This window comes from Nothobranchius furzeri, chromosome 12, assembly GCF_043380555.1.
Source record: "Nothobranchius furzeri strain GRZ-AD chromosome 12, NfurGRZ-RIMD1, whole genome shotgun sequence".
Lineage (NCBI taxonomy): Eukaryota > Metazoa > Chordata > Actinopteri > Cyprinodontiformes > Nothobranchiidae > Nothobranchius > Nothobranchius furzeri.
In genome coordinates this window covers 65,027,865-65,047,795 of record NC_091752.1, presented here as the reverse complement: position 1 = coordinate 65,047,795, position 19,931 = coordinate 65,027,865, and the positions used below count along the sequence as shown (strand labels likewise).

The 19,931-nt window shown below is 44.2% G+C and overlaps 3 protein-coding genes across 5 annotated transcripts; 2 read left to right on the top strand and 1 right to left on the bottom strand.

Moving 5' to 3' along the window:
* Positions 1–107: 107 nt before the first annotated feature.
* On the bottom strand, positions 108–7,198 carry napsa (napsin A aspartic peptidase). The gene is made up of 9 exons (XM_015945425.3): positions 6,916–7,198; positions 6,604–6,757; positions 6,090–6,213; positions 3,991–4,109; positions 3,728–3,927; positions 3,511–3,633; positions 3,050–3,194; positions 2,876–2,974; positions 108–1,145 (listed from the first exon to the last, which is right to left on the bottom strand). Exons 1-9 carry the CDS (start codon positions 6,981–6,983, stop codon positions 984–986), a joined length of 1,194 nt encoding a protein of 397 aa, XP_015800911.3. The 5' UTR covers positions 6,984–7,198; the 3' UTR covers positions 108–983.
* A 600-nt stretch (positions 7,199–7,798) lies between these two features.
* Positions 7,799–12,585, top strand: LOC107376363 (uncharacterized). Of its 3 annotated transcripts, XM_054750700.2 has the most exons (3): positions 7,821–8,027; positions 8,648–8,793; positions 11,014–12,585. In XM_054750700.2, the coding sequence occupies exons 1-3, from the start codon at positions 7,946–7,948 to the stop codon at positions 12,118–12,120; spliced, it is 1,335 nt and encodes a 444-aa protein (XP_054606675.1). In that variant the 5' UTR covers positions 7,821–7,945; the 3' UTR covers positions 12,121–12,585. The 3 variants fall into 3 exon arrangements, with proteins under 3 accessions (XP_015800909.1, XP_054606675.1, XP_015800908.1); XM_015945423.3 differs by lacking the exon at positions 8,648–8,793 and having other exon boundaries at positions 7,799–8,027; XM_015945422.3 differs by lacking the exons at positions 7,821–8,027; positions 8,648–8,793 and adding an exon at positions 8,139–8,448.
* A 924-nt stretch (positions 12,586–13,509) lies between these two features.
* atf4b (activating transcription factor 4b) lies at positions 13,510–15,949 on the top strand. The gene is made up of 3 exons (XM_015945424.3): positions 13,510–13,657; positions 14,190–14,645; positions 14,734–15,949. The coding sequence occupies exons 2-3, from the start codon at positions 14,294–14,296 to the stop codon at positions 15,678–15,680; spliced, it is 1,299 nt and encodes a 432-aa protein (XP_015800910.1). The 5' UTR covers positions 13,510–13,657; positions 14,190–14,293; the 3' UTR covers positions 15,681–15,949.
* The last annotated feature ends 3,982 nt before the right edge of the window (positions 15,950–19,931 follow it).

The window sequence follows — 19,931 nt, the reverse complement described above, 5'->3', positions numbered from 1 at the left end:
TTAAATGTTTAAATTACTTTCTGTATGCTTTATTTTTATTTTTTGGTTATTTTTCTTTTACAGGAAAATGTTTGAAATCATTCTAATAAACAATCCATTAAAACACGTCATGTGATCAGAGTTTTATTTTATTTTAGGCTTTGGAAGTTCAAACATTTTAGATGTACAAAAACTTATTAGAAACTAGAAAAATGCTTAAACCAAAACTGTTTGAGACCCTTAAGAGTGCAAATCTGAAAACTCAAGAAATAAAGCAAAAAATATCAGGATCAGAAATAATTGGTCCTGAAGAAAACTGTATATAACAAAACCCATCAGCTGATCAGTTTAACCCTTTGATGCACAATGGTCACTACAGTGGACAGGTACTCAAAATTGTTATTTCTTTATTTTTGCTATTAAGCACAGCTGTTGAAGACTTTATTGCATGTGAGCCCCTCCATTTGGACTTCAGTAAGTCAAGCCAACATATTTCATGTTCAGAATGCACACTGTCCCCTGAGATGGACATGTAATAAGTTGTTTGTAAATTAACAAAATGTTTTAAAAAATATTTGTTGAAATTTGTTTCATTCACACCTAAAAATGAATGAAAAAAAATTGTTTACAAAAATCATGGTTGAAGATCTCATAATTCATGCATCAGAGGGTTAAAGCAGCGATCCGGAGCTCCCCCTCTCCAGGAAATCTGTTAGACTTGTTAGAAAAATCCATAAATCCAGCCAAACATGAGAATATTAATTGTAAAGCAACATGTTTTAGCTCTTGCCTGGCTAGAGGTGCACGTTCATGAACATGAGGTGTTTCAGCTGTAATTACAGAAGCAGGTGAGATGGGATTGAGGTGCAGTACCGTTTTTCTGCCTCTAGGTGGTGCTCTCACAACAAACTCCACATTTCTGCTTTAACGTCCAGTGCAGCTTCCTATAATACTCAGAAAGCAGAATGTTCCATCTTTGCTGTGATGAAAACATGTTCAGATGGTTACTTAGCAGAGGCAAACCCCACTCTGTCGGCATTCCTGTCAAACACCGTGTAGTACTTCCCGATGAACACATCTCCCAAAATCCAAAGGGGCCCTGCGGGAGGTGGGATATCCATGGCCATGAAGCCGGACAGACAGATGGACTGGCCCATCTGAGACTCCTGCATTTCCAGAGAAAGACACGAGTATAAATAAACCATAAACTCCATGTTTCAAATGTAAATAATGTTAAATGTGTATTTACACATTTATGATATTAAATGTATAATATCACATGTATATAATATATGTATAAGACACAGTAAATGTATTAATAATGTAACATTAAATGTGTAAATAACTAGATTTATAAATGTAAAATGTGTAACATTGAATTTGTAAAGTTAAATGTGTGAATAATGTAAAATGTGTAAATAATGTAAAATGTGTAACATTAAATGTGTAAATAACGTTAAATGTGTAAATAATGTAAAATGTGTAAATAATGTAAAATGTGTAACATTAAATGTGTAAATAACGTTAAATGTGTAAACAACGTTAAATGTGTAAATAATGTAAAATGTGTAAATAATGTAAAATGTGTAACATTAAATGTGTAAATAATGTAAAATGTGTAAATAATGTAAAATGTGTAACATTAAATGTGTAAATAACGTTAAATGTGTAAACAACGTTAAATGTGTAAAAACTAAATTTATAAATAATGTAAAATGTGTAGATGATTAAAATGTGTAACATTAAATTTGTAAAATTAAATGTGTAAATAATGTAAAATGTTTAAATAATTAAAATGTGTAAACAACGTTAAATGTGTAAACAACGTTAAATGTGTAAATGATGTAAAATGTGTAAATTATTAAAATATGTAACGTTAAATGTATAAACAACGTTAAATGTGTAAACAACGTTAAATGTGTAAATAATGTTAAGAGTGTAAACAACGTTAAATATGTAAACAACGTTAATTGTGTAAGCGATGTTAAATGTGTAAATAATGTTAAATGTGTAAATAATTAAAATGTGTGACATTAAATGTGTAAACAACGTTAAATGTATAAATGATGTAAAATGTGTAAATAATTAAAATGTGTGACATTAAATGTGTAAACAACGTTAAATGTATAAATGATGTAAAATGTGTAAATAAATAAAATATGTAACGTTAAATGTGTAAATAATGTTAAATGTGTAAATAATGTTAAATGTGTAAATAATGTTAAATGTGTAAATAATTAAAATGTGTAACATTAAATGTGTAAACAACGTTAAATGTGTAAATGCTGTAAAATGTATAAATAAAAAAAATGTAACGTTAAATGTGTAAATAATGTAAAATGTTTAAATAATTAAAATGTGGTCGGGTAACATGAAATGTGTAAATAATATAAAACGTGTAAACAACATAAAATGTGTAAAGTGAAAAGCAAAAATACTTCTGATGCATTGGGTCACATGGGGCCACCTGACCCCAGAGTGGTTCTGACTGTCAGGCTGAACGGTACCATTCACTTACATTGTTTGTGCTAAGCTAAAGCAAACAAATTACTGCCAGATTAGCAGAACGGCTAATTTAACTCTGGGAGACGAGGCTGCAGATTCAATTTTGCTTAGGAGTGGAATATCACTTCAAAGTCCCAAGTCACGATGTCCATGTTTAGATTCAATCTATTAGAAAAGCTGTCCTATTAATTAATCTGGGGAAGCCGTTAGGATTCAAAATCCAGCAACAGACTCCACCCCCTTAAACCAACCACAATAAAACTAGCTTAATCTATCTATTTATCCATATTTCCTCATTGATTTGGGATTAACGACCTTTTCTTTCAGGAAACTCTAGTCCAGGTGATAGCAGAGACATGACTACGTCTGCACGCTGCAGAGTCATCAATACCTTCAGGACGTAATCCTCCCCAGTCAGGTTGAAGGTCTTCCCTCCGATGTTGAACGAGATCACTGGGAGAGATGGAATCTTCTTGCAGTCGATCCAGTACTGGAGGGGAGCGGAGAGTTAGACATCACCCAGAAACCGCCGACTCGTGCTTTTAGCGACACGTGTCAGTTCTACCTCGCCCATCAGCAGGGGCAGAGCTCCGATGGCTTTGTGCAGCGCTCTGATTTCTGCAGCAGGTCCAACCATCAGGGACGTGCCGGTGTCAACAATCGCCTGGCAACCGGCCTTACAAAGACTCAACTGGTTCCCGACGTCGACCCTGCAGGGAGACAGAAACACCGTCACTGAGGTGGAAATGAAAGCGTAGCTTCTCGACTGTGTTGGTTTTATTTTACTGCTACACTTAATGATGTTTGCTCGTATTATTCGTTTCAAGGCTAATTTAAAGCTAACTAAAGACTGGGAATGAGAATTAGCCTTTAGCTGCAGCAGACAGGATGGCTTTTCCTGGACCTGAAACCACAAACATCCTCCTCCCCCAAAGACACGAGAGCAACTCTGGACGTGTTGGAGACGGAGAACTGAGTCCTAAACCAGCAGAACCGAAAGCGGGAGCCCAGATGTTCCTGTTCCACCTGTCCATGCTGATCTGCCAGTAGGCCTTCCTCGTCACGTTAACATAGTGCAAGTCTCCGGTGTAGTACTGCGGGTCGGTCCCACCCAGAACCAGCTCTCCTCCCACGGCTGCGGTCGGGTCTCTGAGAAAAACAACCGGGAAGTTACCGAAACCTTGTCTCGTTGGGTTTCATCGTTTATGCTCGGTGGCGTTGGTCCTGCTTTCCTTTGACCGACCTGCTGATAAAGACAGAGAAGAGGTTCTGGGGCAGCAGCTTTGCAGCCATGGCGGTGTCAAACACCGGGGTGACGTTAGCCACTGAGATAGAGGGGTACGCCATCCCCAGAACGCCGTCGAAGCGGGCCACAGCAAACGTGATGCCGGGCTGCTTCACCGCTTCTCCAAACTGCTGGTTTGCCACAGGCAGACCTGCAACCTGCAGAGACACCGATCAGCGGGAAACCCACCGCGTGGCGCAGGAAGGTGTGGTTCTACTTACTGAGACGGTGTCCTCACTGATGAAACCAGACAGGCTGCCTCTGCCGTATCGGATCGAGAACTCAGTGCCGTTCTTAACGTACGTGCTCGACTTCTTCGAGTTGTAGCGGCGATGAATCCCTAAACGCAGAAAACTTAAATTAAAACTTAAGATTTATTACTATTTGGTATAATCACGCCGGAATATCACACTGCTGTTTGGGATTAGTTAGAATCAGGATAAAAACGGTTTTCAGAGGGAATCAGACAGAATTAGTGTAGCAGGTGATTCGGCCACGATTAGGGGTGACGTGAGATTGTTTAGTCATGTGAAGACTGACTGTAATCATCTCAGAACGTAAATGTGTGTGTTGTGTGTACATAATAACGTAAATTCAGCTTTAATAATTTTCATTCCATTCAAAATCTGCTGATTTTAGAAGCATCAATATCAGTATCGGAGTATCGGAAATCGGTATCGACCCAAACATTTCATATCGGTGCATCTCTAATCTAAAGCTGATTATTAAGGCTGATTATATATATACACACACACACACATATACATATATATATATATATATATATATATATATATATATATATATATATACACATATATATATATATATATCTATATATATGTGTGTATATATATCTATATATATATATATATATATATATATATATATATATATGTGTATATATATATATATATATATATATATATATATATACACATATATATATATATATATATATACACATATATATATACACATATATATATATATCTATATATATATATGTGTATATATATATATCTATATATATATATATGTGTATATATATATATATATATACATACATACATACATACATACATACATACACACACACACACACACATATATATATATATATGTATATATGTAGATATGTATCTCTCTGTGTGTATATGTATATATGTATGTATATACACATACACACATCCATATGCAGCACCTGTCTCCCATCTCACTAGATTGCCTCCCAGTTAGACTCTCCCAGCTGTTCCTGTTGATCAGCTCTGCCAGCAACATAAAAATCAGCCAGCCCTCGGTTCAGGGAGAGAAGGCTCTCTCTGGTCTGTTGTCTCCTCGGCAGCATTTGGTTTTGTTAAATTAAGTTTAAATGAAAATAAATAAATGAACACCACACGTGATTTTGCCAGTTCACGTGAGGACAAGCAAGGAGAAAGACAGCAGCATGCATCCAAACGGCCTGTGATTTACTTTCTGTTCTGTTTACCTCCGCTACAGAGGTTTCATGGGTAATGGCGTACTTTTTAAAACTAAATAAGCAGCTGGAAACCTGACTTTTATTTTGAAGGGTTCCAGATGACTTCCTGTCTGGCCCAATCTGAACTGCTGAGCTTGATGCCTTCTGGAAGAACAAACGAAGAGACTCACAGTGTAAGGCCTTCTTTCCGCTGGACATGAAAACTGAAATTAGCAAAAACTAATAATGCAACTAGCGTCCCTTACAGCGGACGAGTTCCTTCCATCGGCAGCAAGTGTAAGGCTTTGGAGGCGTCCCAGCAGCAAAGGAATGCTATCGTTACGTTCTGAGCTTCCAAAGCACATCAAACTATGCAGTTTAGATCGAGCCAGACAGGAAGTCAGCCTAAAATAGACGTAAACTTTCAAAATAAAAGTCACGTGCAGATAAACGTACGCCATTTCCAGTTAAACCTCCTGTAGCCGATGTAAACAGAACAGGAAATAAAGCCTTCTCTCCTTGCCTGTTACTGCTTGGACTCCTGAAATCACACGTGGTGTTGCAGCTGCCCCGTGAATTTGTGACCTCACAGGATCAGTGGTGTGGAACGCTTTAGCTCCCCTTTTGCGTTTTTAAGAAATCTGCATTAATTTCTGAAATTCTGTGTTTTTCTGTCAATATGGGGTGTTGTGTGTACATTGAGAAAAAATAATTTAATCGATTTTACGCTGCAATATAACAAGAGTGAAAAATTGACAGAGGTCTGAATATTTTCCATACCCACTGTACATACAATGATTTCCTAGATAGTAAACAAATAACACATTATTGTAAATAATGCTATTATTATCGATGACTCACAGCAGGCCAGATCGAAGAAAGAGCAGTGAATGGACGGGACCCAGAGGTTGGAGGAGCCAGTGTCAAACAGCACAGAGAAGTCCTGAGGGGGGGTGCCGACACTGATCACGCCATAGTACTGGGCCTGAGAAAACACAGTATGCACAGTATACTCCTGTCAACACACAGTATCAAGGGTGGTAAAGTCAAATATTTCTCTTTTGTTACAAGGAAAGCTGCTTGAAATGCTCAACAAAGATCCGTCTTATCTGCTAAAGCCCTTCCTTTTACACGCTCTGATACAGACTGCTGCCACAGAAGTAGTTTGTAGTTTTAGTGATGTAGCTTTTAGGTTTTGTGACGTCGTTTGTTCTACTTTTTGTGTTTTGGTCAAGTTCAGAGCATGCTCTGAACTCTTGCAGGAGCTGAACCTGCACATTTATGCTTGTAGATCACCAGATCAACATCCTTTAGATGTCTCTTTTAGGCTGGCAAATCAAGCGTCTGTCTACTGATAACCGGAAGTGCACAATACATCCATGAAGTTGGTGAGTCTCTCCACAGGCAGTCCGGGTGAGGGGGCCACGTCTGGGGCTCCAGAGGTCACGGCCAGGGCCCGGAGCTCCTCCAGAGACCGACCGTTGTCGCTCATGAGACGGCGCAGACTTCTGGTTTTGTGAAGAGGAACTCTGGAACCACATCGTGTCAAAAGGTCACTAGCATACTAGCAAAACACGCTTCCTGGTTTAACAATACTGCGTCTCGTGACTTTCATTTAGCCTGTGACGAACTACTGAAACAAATACCCGAGCTGCTGAGACAAAAACAGGTGATAAACGACGTTTACCTGATGACGGCGGCGCACTGCGTTAACAGCAGCGCCGCAAAAACGCACAGCTTCTCAAGTCGAGTCATTTTTGCTCTCGTCTTGAGTAAAAACCCACTTCTTCACTGTTTCCTCTGCGAGTGAGCGCAAAAACAAAATTCAGTTTCACTAGCGAAGGTGCTTCGGCAATGTCCGCCCCTACTCGGCTCTATGGATAAGCGGCGCTGCGATTGGACGAAGACTAATCAGCGGAGTGTTCTGATTGGCTGAGAGGCTTGGCCGTTAAAATGGATCACGAGTTGTGATGGAGAATAATCGAGAATAATAGAAGACATTATTTGTTTAAATGGTTACGTTACGTGAGACTTTAACACTGAACTAACATTTTATCACTTTAAGAGTCAAAACATGTTTCCAGCAGCTAGATAACACGTAATATCTACACGATGTTGAATATTTTTGTTTTATAACTGTGCAAATAATGGTTTGAGAAATAGGAAGAATGAATGTTTATTTTTATCAATTCACAAAATGCAAAGTGACTGACTCAAAACATACAGCTAGAGTCATTAAAAACTATCTTAAAACGTTGTCAGTCTTTCTTCCCCCACAGTAACAGAACATCTCAGATCGGGACTCGCTGGATTAAACAGTTGATTGTTTAGAATGGGAAATAGAACACTGGAAACTTTGGTGATTAGGAAGATACATTATGGTTTAGTATTGGGAAGCTTCAAAAAGTTCAAAATGGCAAAGAAACGGACAGAAGTTCTGAGGGAGGCGTGTTTAGCAGTTTCTTTTGCGTACTTTCTTATTTGGCATTATTTATGTGTTTAGTTGTTTTTATCATTTACACTTTTATTATATGGAGGATCCGGATTCACACTCCTCACAAGTTGATGGCGGTAATGCACCCTCGAGTTGTTTGCCAACCCCAATAAACACCACAAGAAGAAGAACGTAAAGCAGGAAGCAGCAGAGCCATGGAGGAGTTCATCGTGCCGTTACAAGCGCTGCTTTTGTGCTTCCACACTGTACTGGATTTGCAAAGATGCGTGCATCACATGTTTTTGGTGCACCGTCAACTTTCGGCTGCACGGCGCAGAGAGCGGCGATTGCGTTTGCGGAGATTGGTAAGTATGCAACTCCACTGTACCATAGGTCTTTTCCATCGCCTGATCCGGAACGATCGGGTCTGGTACCGGTATGGTCCAGTAAGGGTCTAGAAGTTTTCTGGTAAGCGTTTATCGCATTCCAGGCTCCAGTTGCCAGGCGGGGTTGCGTAATGCGTCACGCGCGATGAGTGCCTTAACGTCACACAGCGCGACGAGGACGCGCCAAAACACAACAACAACAATGGAGTCCAGGCAGCAGCGTGCTCTGTCTGTTCTTGTTCTTTGGTATATTCTTTACACCCACATCACGGTAGCGTTTAGAGCTATGCTGTGCGCATCGAGGAGGAGGGCAGCTGAAAGGCGACGACGCTTTCTGAAATTAATATCGGACACGAGGCAAAACTTTCTGCTGTTAAGACAAAGACGCAGGCGCCAGGTGGTAAGTAACTTCTAATGTAACGCATGTTATAATCTCTGAGGGGTTGTGTAGAGTTTTCTGGATTGGTTTAACAATTGAAACAAAATGTTTAGCGACCCGAGCCACTCCATGCCAGATTGGGCGGTGGAAAAGACCTACTATTAGTCGTTCTTTGCCTGTCTCGGTTCGGGTTAAAGCCTGATTCCTGCCTCTCCGTCAGCTCCAACAAGGAGACACACGGACGGAGACATTTTGCCCTCACACCCAAGTGGTGCTCGCTGCAGAACCACAAAGGCGGAGCTGTACCAGTTCCCCGCCAGGACAACAGAGGGCGTAGCGCTGTTCTGTGGTATCCTGTCCAAGATGGTGTGTTTGTTTTGTGTTTTTTGTATGTAAGATACTTTTTAACAGACAAAATTTGTCTCATCCTCCTCCACCTCTTCATGAGCTTGCCACCTCTAAAGCCACGTTTCCGGTCATTTCCGTCCACAAATAAAACGCTTGCTGTGCATCTTTTCACTCCACCAGTCACGGGGATTTAAACAGTCATATATTTAGAGTTTTTTCGCGAGGCATTTTTCAAGCGTCTGATGTGCATTGTGATGAATCTTGGGCAACTCCGAAGGCAACGAGCCTGAGCTCCAGAGAACAACTCGGGAGAAGTTCATGATAACGTGGGAAGCCATACGACAGCATTATTCAACCGTAACCAGAGCTGGACAACGAAGTGTGTTGGTAAGCTAACGCTAATTTTAGCCTGCCACAAGACCACATTTAACCCATCGACATATATATATTGGACAATGGGTTTCCATAGGCTCCAATAACACGTTTTTGAGGCTAAATGGGAGGTGGCCACCACCGCCATTTTGACCGTGTCACAGGTTCCGTCAAGCCCAGACAATTCCACAAAAGGGAAGAGAGGTGGAGCTGAGGGTGGGGCTGTAAGGCTGGGATCAACTGACGACACCCAGTCGAACTAGCTACAAGCTAACCTGAAGCTAACGCGGAGGTGGGAGCTAAGCTAACGGAGGTAGCAACCTAGCTACAACCGGAGTTAACTGTGCACAATACCAGAGCTTCTGAGTCAGAGATACGCCGGGCTGACCGCTGGGTAAAACCGGGTGGAACACAGAGGTCTTCTGAAAGCTGCTGAAAGCCAGCAGCTGCGCAGCAGACAGAAGCCGCGATCAGACAGAGATGCGCCGAGCTGCGGGGAGGGGAGAACCGGGTGGAAAACAGAGGTCTCCCGAGACCTCCACAAGCCGATAGTCGGAACCCAGCTCCACCAACATGTTATATTTCAACCCATTTTCTAAAGTGCAGCATTATGTTAAATGCACTGGGTTTTACCCTATTACATTTAAATTTCATGGTTAAACAGTACATGTTCAAATCTAAGCTCAGCTCGGCAGTGACCTAAAATACATAAATATAATTTTACTTACCGAAAAAAATGAAGTGGAGACTCCTTGAATGCTCTATTAGTGCAATTAATGCCACAGCAAGTCATTTCGTCCAACAATTGCACAAATAATATCCAAACAAGAATACACAAACGCAGAGACTCAAAATACCGGAACAGTTTCCAGGCCAGACCGAGGCTCTACTGAGGCCTTTCCACAGAGCTAGCTATGCGGTCACGTGGGTCTGATGCTCATTAATTATACAGAATTTTAGGCTTTTAATACACTTAAACAGAAGAGTGAGAAAAAAATTCACCCCCCTCAGAGTTGTCATGAGTGTAAACTAGATCATTTAAACAAATAACATGTTTTGGTACCAGGCTGTAAACATGTTTATTTCTGCTGTGAAATTGGTATTTTTAACATGGGAGTCGATGAGGATTTGCTCGCTTCCGACACCAGCCCCTAGTGGATGAGGGTGGAACTGCAGTTTTTGGTACTTCCGGGTTGTCTTCAATTTTTGAGCCGCATTGTGGGGGCTTGGTTTAACCACACAGAATTTACTTGGATTGCCTTTTAGAACTGAAATATTTTTCTCTTTCTTCAAGCTGTTCTTGTTGCTGGTTTGTTGTCTTTGCTTGTGTGGAAAGTTAGTTTATTCTCTTGAAATGTTTTAATAAATCATCACATCACACAGACATGTTCTGGCTTTTATGGCAACTGTAGTAGAGCACTAGCCTAGACGTCTAGACGGACCGTAACAGAAGTAAATTGATTTCTAGGCCGGTCTAGCAACGCTCCATTGGAACACCAGCAGACCCGAGCGGCCTTGTGTCCGGCCAATCACAGCGCTCTAATGGTTTGGTGGTCGGAATGTTTCTACGACTGAGCTGAGGAACAAAGATGGCGCCGGCTCAGTTGAAAGGACTTCTGAATGCTCACAATGCTTTCGTTCCTACTAGAGACCACTGCAAATGAGTGTTCCACGTCCTTTTATTAAGAAAAATATGTGTTCATCTTCGGCGGTGTTAAGCAGGCTGCTCGAGTTTGAAAGACAACTGCAGATTCCACCCCACAGCTGAGCTCTCTATGATATGTTCACATATATAGGATGGCTTGCCAGGCTGGTAGGGTAACACCATGACCTATGTTGATGACGCGTATGCTTCGTGTGTTTCAGATGGCTTACCTCCAGAACACTCCCAGAAGACGGATGGTCTGGGCGATTGACCGTTCCTCGGAGTGGTGGGACGTTACTGTTCCTGCTTTCACCAACGAGCAGTGGTTGCAAAACTTCAGGATGACGGAACAGACGTTCCTCTACCTTTGCAACAAGCTACGTCCGGTTCTGGAGCGACAACATACGTCTTTCCGCATGTGCGTGCCTTTGCAGAAGAGGGTGGCCATTGCCCTGTGGCGGCTAGCTACTGGCTCTGAGTACGCTAGCATTGGACGTCTCTTTGGTGTCGGCTGCACCACGGTGTGCAGGTGTGTGCGGGAGTTTTGTTCTGCTGCAGAGACGTTTTTGGTGCCGGAACAAATCCGTTTGCCCGACGAAGAGCAGTTTAGAGGGATGGCTGCTGACATTGAGAACAGGTGGGGGCTGCCACAGTGTGTGGGTGCCATTGATGCCTGTCACATTCCCATCTTATCGCCTCAGCACAACCACAATAAATATCTCAATCACAATGGCTGGCACTCCATAATCCTCCAGGGCGTCGTGGATGGAAACGGCCTCTTCTGGAACGTGTTCGCTGGGTTGCCAGGGAGCTTGGATGATGCCAGGGTTCTGAGACTCTCCACACTGTGGGAGCTCGCCAGCCGGGGAAACCTGTTCCCAGCGCACACCAGGAGTGTTGGCACGATGACTACTGGCTACTACATCCTGGGAGACTCGCCTTATCCCTTACTGGACTGGCTCCTAAAACCGTTCCACGACAATGGGCGGCTGCCATCAGAACAGCAGATGTGCAACCACAAATTCAGAAGAGTGCAGCTCGTGGCTGAAAGTGCTTTCAGGAAGCTGAAGGGAAGGTGGCAGTGTCTTCTGAAGAAGAACGAGTGTCAGGTCCAGCTGGTGAAGTCTACGGTGCTGACCTGCTGTGCCCTGCATAATCTCTGTGAGAGTAATGGAGACATTTATGAGACGTTGTGGGATGAGGCGGTTGCAGAGGCGGTTGGACAGCAGTCCGTGGTGGCCGTGCCGCTGGATGTGGAGGAGGGGGGTGGGCATGTCCGAGATGCTCTAATGAAGCACCTGCTGGGCGACGGTCAGCCCGTAACGTAGGGCCGTAACAGCTCACACCTTCTGACTGATGTACAGCTTTGACCTATGGGGCAGTTTGGTCGACTGCATTTTTATGTGCCTGAAGTGCGTCTTTTGTTTTCTTTTGCACAAAAAGTTATCTTGTTTTCCTGTGACTACCTCATTTATCTTATTGTAGTTTGATTGTGTCCTGTCTCATTTTTATGACATCATGGCTACTTCTGGTCCTCTAGGGCCACCGTCCTGCAGGTTTGGGCTGTTTTTCTGACTGAATCCAGGAATCTCCTCAGTTTTTTCTGAAAATTTTCAAAAGCCTCCCATTAATCCAGGTGTGTTGATGCAGGGAACCATTCAGGTGTCCCTTGACTATCAGGATTAAGTAGGTGGGGTCTAGTTGGTGGCCTTTTGTGCGTCTTTTATAACCTGCAAAATAAATGATTCTGTTCATGTTGCAGTGACAATAAAAAGTGAACTGCACAATAATAAGAGTGTTGCCGTTTTTAGTTTACTGAAATTTATATTTAAGCAGAAAAGGGTGGATTGAGGTTCATTTAGAGTCCTCTAAAACAGTGGTGTCCTTCTGTCCGCTGAGGACCCCCTTGCTTGGACCCTCCAACTCCTACCCATGTACACACATTAAGTGATTAATTTGAACTTTATACAGTCATCATCAACAAGGCTCCTGCGAAGGGTTGGATGTCGTCTCGCGCCAGTGCGTTGAGCCTACCAGGTGTTCCAGTTGTTTCCAGTGCTGGCGGTTTTGTACCAGCTGCTCTGCATTCGCTACGGCAACTCCAAATTGTAACAACATCGGCTGCAGGGTTTACCTCGTGGTCGTCTCAAACCTGCGTCCCTCGGGTGAGACTGCAGAATGACTCTGGTCGTATGGTCAAAAGAAAGACGAAGGACATGGCCAAGCCAGCGGGTGCGGCGTTGCGCTGCCAGGCAAGGTGCTCTGGGCTGGTGCGTTATACAGGCGTACATAGTACATAGAACTGTCTGGCATATTTATGTACTATTGGATGTGTTCCAGATATTTTAGAAATGTACTTTTTATGAATATAATCTTAAAAGCCTCACAACCTCAGCACAGACTGAACTAGGGGGCATGAACTGGGAACCATTGATCTCTGGGATTTCCCTCTATAATCTCATTGCTGGGAGTCTGTCCAACAGTTTGTTTGAATCAAGGTTAGATTATTTATTATACACATGTTAGTGACTCTTGATGTAACACAATTCCCTTCCACATAAACATAAACACAATTCCTTGTGTTGTCCAGGAGCTAGTCCCGCATCAGTGAGGAGAGGCGCAGGGATGCTTTGGAGCCCGCGGAAGGACACTGCCGCTTCCGACCGCACTGCGGCTCTTTATCACCGCCTCACGCTCGCGTGCGCCATTTTCCTTCCTGTGGATCGACAACAGAGACGTATCGTAGTTGGACTCCGGCTCTCTCGCCGAAATGGCAGTGTGAACGTGTGCAGCCACCCAGCAGCCGCCAACCAAACAGTGCATCCAGCCAGTGCACTGAGTCACTTCTAAATCAGGAAACATGTCGTAAGTATTGTTGTGTTTTTAGACACTGAGCGATGTTCGCGGCCTACAAATATGGCGGCCAGACGAACGAGTCGTTGTGTAAAGAAAAACATACGCTCAGACATTATTTCGTATTTTGAGGACTTTATTGTAGAGTTAGTGATTATGTCCGTACGGTCTCGTACCACTAGTTTATGAAACCACCGCGTCGCCTCCGGCAAATCGTGATTTTAACCGTCTGTCATTGCGGCCGACTTCCAGCGTGGCACTAGCCGTTTGTTCCAATGAGTCAAGATGGCGGCTGGTTGGGCGTATTGACAAAAAACAACACAAGCTGGCGGTGTTGAGGGACGATGACGGAGCCCTCGACCTAGTTACAGCGAACTGACGTAACAGTCACAAGACTGGTGTCAGAGACGGACCACGTGATGTGTGTGCTCGCGTCAGCCACGAGGGGGCAGTGTTGCAGTGTCTTGAGCATGTCTGAGGGGCTTGATTTGAGCTTTTCTGATGTTTATTAAATTCTCACCGACTGTCCTGTGTTCTGTTCCAGGTCCTACGTGAAAAGCTTCAGCACTGCTGCATTTGACAGCACAGACGAGTTCAGAACCGCCCTAGAGTTACCACACACCCCCTTTGTGACCAACAACAGCCACTATGACCATGACAATGACCAGCTCACAGTTTGGCCTGGAAGACATGGAGGCCCTGTTTTGGGGGCCTTCCTCTCCCATGGCTGACGCTGTGGACTCCATGTTGGTTCACCCTGATGATGTACAGCAGAAAGGAGGAGAACGCTCGCTAGGGGAGAACACCTCACCTGCGTCACCCTTCGCTTCCTCGTTGCTGTCTGCTTCCTCGACTCCTCCTCCCTTCTACTCTCCTCCTCCCTCGCCACCAGCCGGTCTCCTGGGTGGGGACAAGATTGAGTCGGACCTGCTCCCCTTTTCTTGGTTGGACCACCCTGGTCAGCTGAAATGTGACCAGATGCAGTCGGGTGACAGCAAAGGTAGTGGTGGTCCAGAAAAAAGATCAGAAATCAGAAGTTGGGTCAGTGTGATTGAACAGTCCTGTCTGTCTTATTTATTTATTTGCAGAGGATGTGCTTTGTGACTTTGACTGGATGGGGGAACGGGTGGATCTGAGTGACTTGGACCTGGACTCTCTGATTGGCTCCTGCAGTCCTGCTGCGGAGGCTCCAAGCTCCCCAGCTGACCTCCTTGCTTCCCTGGAATGCTCCATGGAGCTTGACTCCTTCCAGCTGCCAGGTCCTCCGACCCCTGCACACACCGGCCCTCCATCTTCTCTACCAACCATCAGTTCAGATCCTGCTGCTATTATAGATGAGCCTGAATCTGGGGTCGGGGGGCAGGAAGTTCCATCTTCTCCCACCTCTGCCCCAGAGCCACGTGAGGAGCTGGAAATCAAATCGGAGCCTGCTTCTCCGGGCCCCCTTCCTGAGGTGTTTGAGTCTCCTTCCTCCCCAGAATTCACTCTGGACCTGGGCAGCGAGGTCGATATCTCCGAGAGTGAGGAGAAACCTCTGGTAGCCTCGGTGGTCCCTCAAGTCCCACGGATTGTGCTCTCTCTGTCCCCAACTCGCATCGTCCTTGTCCTCGCGCCCAAAAACGAAGTCACTGCCGCCCCCGAGGCGATACGCTGCTCCCCACCAGCCTCCCCTCTGCAGATCTCCCCCAGGAGCAGGCCATACCCCGAGCCTAAACAGCCATCTAGTCCCCCGCCTACCAGCGTTGAGGCCAGGTACCTCCGGGCTGCAGGTGGACCCGATAGGGTGTCTCTCAAAGCACCCAGGGACAAGAAGCAGAAGAAAATGGAGCAAAATAAAACAGCCGCCACGCGCTACAGGCAGAAGAAGAGGGCAGAGCAGGATGCTCTCCTTGTTGAGTTCACACAGCTGGAGAGGAAGAACGTGGAACTGACGGAGAAGGCTGAATCCATGGCCAGAGAGGTCGAGTACCTGAAGGAGCTGATGGACGAAGTTCGCCAGACGAGGCTTAAGAAGGGTCTGAGAGCTGACCCCTGAAGGTCGGGCCTGGTGTGGATCAGGAAGTGAGAAAAGTGTAGAGCCGAGTTTATTTTTTCATGCTGCTAGCATGTTTTTACTTACAGCATGCTACGTGTATCAGCACTGGTGTTGAACAGATGTCCTTGTGTGTTGCATCTACTTGAGTATTTTACAGTAAAGTATACTACTAGATGATGTGCTTCTGGTATCTGGACCTGATACTTATAAACATGTTTGCGTGTAAGCAGACTATGTAGACTATCTCCTAATAAAGAGTCTGAAGCCCACTGAGATGAGTTAATTTCAGGTTTAACAGCAGAAATCCTGTTGCTGTCTAGTGTTTCTGTCCTAAAGCACGGACTGCCGTTATGGAATACTGTTGGATTTCCAAACATTATATTGCTGAAGACACAGTTACTGTTTTATTTATTTTGACATTTTCATAAAAAAACGAACAGGTTAAGATGTAATGAAGCATTTGACTCAACTTGGATAAAAATGAACCCCTCAGGGTTCTGGGGGTCACCAGGTTAGTGACTCCTGCTGACTGACACCCTCCACTAGAGGTCAGCACTAAGCTAGCCTGAGCTGATGCCCCCATAGAGAAGGAACACCTGACCCAAGGAAGCTGCCATCAAACCAACCTGGGATTACACAGCAGCACCACAGGCTGTGGGTTAGAGCTTCTCAACTTTTAAAAATGATCAAAAGGCAATGTGAAGGAAATGAAAGACAATGAGTAAGAAAGGTAATCCGTGGATCCCGGGGAAGGGGGGTTGGTAGAAATAGAAGAAGGAGAGGGTGATGAAGGTCACACCAAAGCCTGAACAGGTGAGTTTTCAGCTGCTTCTTAAAGGAGACCACAGAGTCTGGGAGCCACAGCAGCAGATGACCTTTGGTCTTCTGCCTGATGCGCTGCACAACCAGTAGGCTTTGGTCACTGGACCTCAGGGACCTGCTGGGGGTGTAGGGACTAAGAAGATCACCAATGTAAGATGGTGCTTGTCCATGTAAGGCCCTATAGACCAGAACCAGGATCTTGAAATGAACCCTGAAGCTGACTGGCAGCCAGTGAAGCTGGAGGAGAAGCGGGGTGATGTGGGTGTACTTTTATTATTTCTGAACCCCCTGCAGAAGGTGGTTTTGCTCAGACCAGTGGAAAGCGAGTTGCAGTAGTCTAAGCATGAGGAGATGAAGGTGTGGACGCCATTCTCAAGATGACTGACAGAGGCGAGGCACCACCAGTCCCTGTTACCACCACCCAGGGGGGCTGCCAGAGATGTTGGGCCCCATGAAAAAATATCAAGTTGGGCCCCCTGGTGGCTCCTCCATAAGGGGCGCTGTGGCTCCGCCTTCCCAGATGCGAAGGGAGAAAAAAAGAGAATATATATATATATATATATATATATGCTTTATATTAGTGTTTCAGTTTAGCTTAATTGTGCATGTCTACAAGCATTCTAGCTTATTTCAATGTTCAAATGAACTTGTCAAAATAAAGTAGAGACCTCTGAATTCATTTGCATTTGACTGAGACAAAAGTATAGTTTATTTAATGTCTTAAATTAGAAAAAATACTGCAAAGTAAAGTACTTATGGTTTTTAAAATTTTATTTTTTTAATCAAAGTTTGAAACTTTTTTGGGCCCCCTGACAGCGTTGGGCCGTTAGACTCGTCCTAACCTTTCCCCCCTTTACGGCGCCCCTGCCACCACCAGCTGGCAACGTGTCTTGCCCATGGAGATTAAGTTAAAGTCCCATTGATTCATTACTGGTGAAATTGCATCTTCTCATTTGACCCATCCCTGTAGGGAGCGGTGAGCTGCAGCTGTGGCTGTGCTCGGGAACTGCTTGGTGGTTTAACCCCCCAATCCAACCACTCAAATCTGTCAAGCAAGGAGGCGTTGGGTCCCATTTTTAAGGTCTTCAGTGTGACCCGACTGGGATTTAAACTCCGATCTCCCAGTTTCGGAGCGGATACTCTACCACTAGGCCACTGACAAGGTCCAGTTTATTAAAGAAGAACTCAATGGCATTTGTGAGACTTCAAAAGTAGGAACAACACGAACTTGGTCAAAGTACAGGTGCTGGCCAGTAAATTAGAATATCATCAAAAGGTTGAAAATATTTCAGTAATTCCATTCAAAACGTGAAACTTGTACATTATATTCATGCAATGCACACAGACCAATGTATTTCCGATGTTTATTACGTTTAATTTTGATATTTATAGGTGACAACCAATGAAAACATCAAATCTGGTATCTCAGAAAATTAGAATATTCTAAAGGCCAATGAAAAAATGTTTGTTTCTCTAATGTTGGCCAACTGAAAAGAATGAACATGAAAAGAATGTGCATGTATAGCACTCAATACTTAGTCGGGGCTCCTTTTGCCTCAATAACTGCAGTAATGCGGCGTGGCATGGACTCGATCAGTCTGTGGCACTGCTCAGGTGTTATGAGAGCCCAGGTTGCTCTGATAGTCGTCTTCAGCTCCTCTGCATTGTTGGGTCTAGCGTATTGCATCCTCCGCTTCACAATACCCCATAGATTTTCTATGGGGTTAAGGTCAGGCGAGTTTGCTGGCCAATCAAGGACAGGGATACCATGGTCCTTGAACCAGGTGCTGGTGGTTTTGGCACTGTGTGCAGGTGCCAAGTCCTGTTGAAATGTGAAGTCTGCATCCCCATAAAGTTGGTCAGCAGCAGGAAGCATGAAGTGCTCTAAAACTTCCTGGTAGACGGCTGCATTGACCCTGGACCTCAGGAAACAGAGTGGGCCAACACCGGCAGATGACATGGCACCCCACACCATCACTGACGGTGGAAACTTTACACTGGACCTCATGCAACGTGGATTCTGTGCTTCTCCGCTCTTCCTCCAGACTCTGGGTCCTTGATTTCCAAAGGAAATGCAGAACTTGCTTTCATCAGAAAGCATAACTTTGGACCACTCAGCATCAGTCCAGTCCTTTTTGTCCTTGGCCCAGGCGAGACGCTTCTTGCGCTGTTTCCTGTTCAAGAGTGGCTTGACACACGGAATGCGACACCTGAATCCCATGTCTTTCATGAGTCTCCTCGTGGTGGTTCTTGAAGCGCTGACTCCAGCTGCAGTCCACTCTTTGTGGATCTCCCCCACATTTTTGAATGGGTTTGTCGTCACAATTCTCTGCAGGGTGCGGTTATCCCTAGAGCTTGTACACTTTTTTCTACCACATTTTTTCCGTCCCTTCGCCTGTCTGTTAATGTGCTTGGACACAGAGCTCTGCGAACAGCCAGCTTCTTTAGCAATCACCTTTTGTGTCTTGCCCTCCTTGTGCAAGGTGTCAATGATTGTCTTTTGGACAGCTGTTAAGTCAGAAGTCTTCCCCATGATTGTGGTGCCTTCAAAACAAGACTGAGGGACCTTTTAAAGGCCTTTGCAGGTGTTTTGAGTAAATCAGCTGATTAGAGTGGCAGCAGGTGTCTTCTATATTCAGCCTTTTCAGAATATTCTAATTTTTTGAGATACCAAATTTGGAGTTTTCATTAGTTGTCACTTATGAATATCTAATTTAAATGTAATGAACATTGGAAATACATTGGTCTGTGTGCATTGCATGAATATAATGTACAAGTTTCACGTTTTGAATGGAATTACTGAAATATTTTCAACCTTTTGATGATATTCTAATTTACTGGCCAGCACCTGTATATTGAGTCAAAGCTGATTTCAGTAAACTGGAGTCCTATCTGTGAAAAACCAGTGGGAGGAGGATAATGGAGCTCTCCTGACCAGCAGCAAGCAGCTCATGATGCTCAGTCAGCTGACGGTCCGGTGAATTTGAGGCCAAATGGCAAACACGGAAGAGGACTGAAGTGAAACGACCCTCTCTTCTGGTAGATTTAGCTCCTAATCACTAAATTAAACTCTTTTGCAGTTGATGCTTTACTCAGAAAGCACAGATTTGTCAAAGTGTCTGCTGGATGTTGGGGTGGGTGCTGACCTACGCACAACCTAAACAACATTCCCCTCGAAAATGCTTACATTCATCTTACAAGCAGGCCTCGGGTGGGTACGCTGTAATTGGCCTGGGCTTTAGTCCAGAAAGCTTAGAGGCTCTATACTTCAGTGGAGGCGTGCCAGAAGCAAACTGGTGCAGAGGAAATATGCAAATAATTTCCTCGGCAGACAAAGAGAAAAAAACCAAGCTTGGCTGCTTGGTTTCATTGTGAAGAAAGATAACAGGTGAGATCGTGCCTCCATTGTTGAGACGCCTGACCGGAGCT

Coding starts and splice junctions, on each gene's coding strand:
- atf4b (XM_015945424.3), top strand. CDS start 14,294: ATGACCATGACAATGACCAGCTCACAGTTTGGCCTGGAAGACATGGAG. Junction 14,646..14,733: donor GCAGTCGGGTGACAGCAAAG/GTAGTGGTGGTC, acceptor ATTTATTTGCAG/AGGATGTGCTTTGTGACTTT.
- LOC107376363 (XM_015945422.3), top strand. CDS start 8,194: ATGAGTGCCTTAACGTCACACAGCGCGACGAGGACGCGCCAAAACACA. Junction 8,449..11,013: donor AAAGACGCAGGCGCCAGGTG/GTAAGTAACTTC, acceptor CGTGTGTTTCAG/ATGGCTTACCTCCAGAACAC.
- napsa (XM_015945425.3), bottom strand. CDS start 6,983: ATGACTCGACTTGAGAAGCTGTGCGTTTTTGCGGCGCTGCTGTTAACG. Junction 4,110..6,089: donor TTTCTTCGATCTGGCCTGCT/GTGAGTCATCGA, acceptor TTCTGCGTTTAG/GGATTCATCGCCGCTACAAC. Junction 3,634..3,727: donor TTCTCTGTCTTTATCAGCAG/GTCGGTCAAAGG, acceptor TGTTTTTCTCAG/AGACCCGACCGCAGCCGTGG.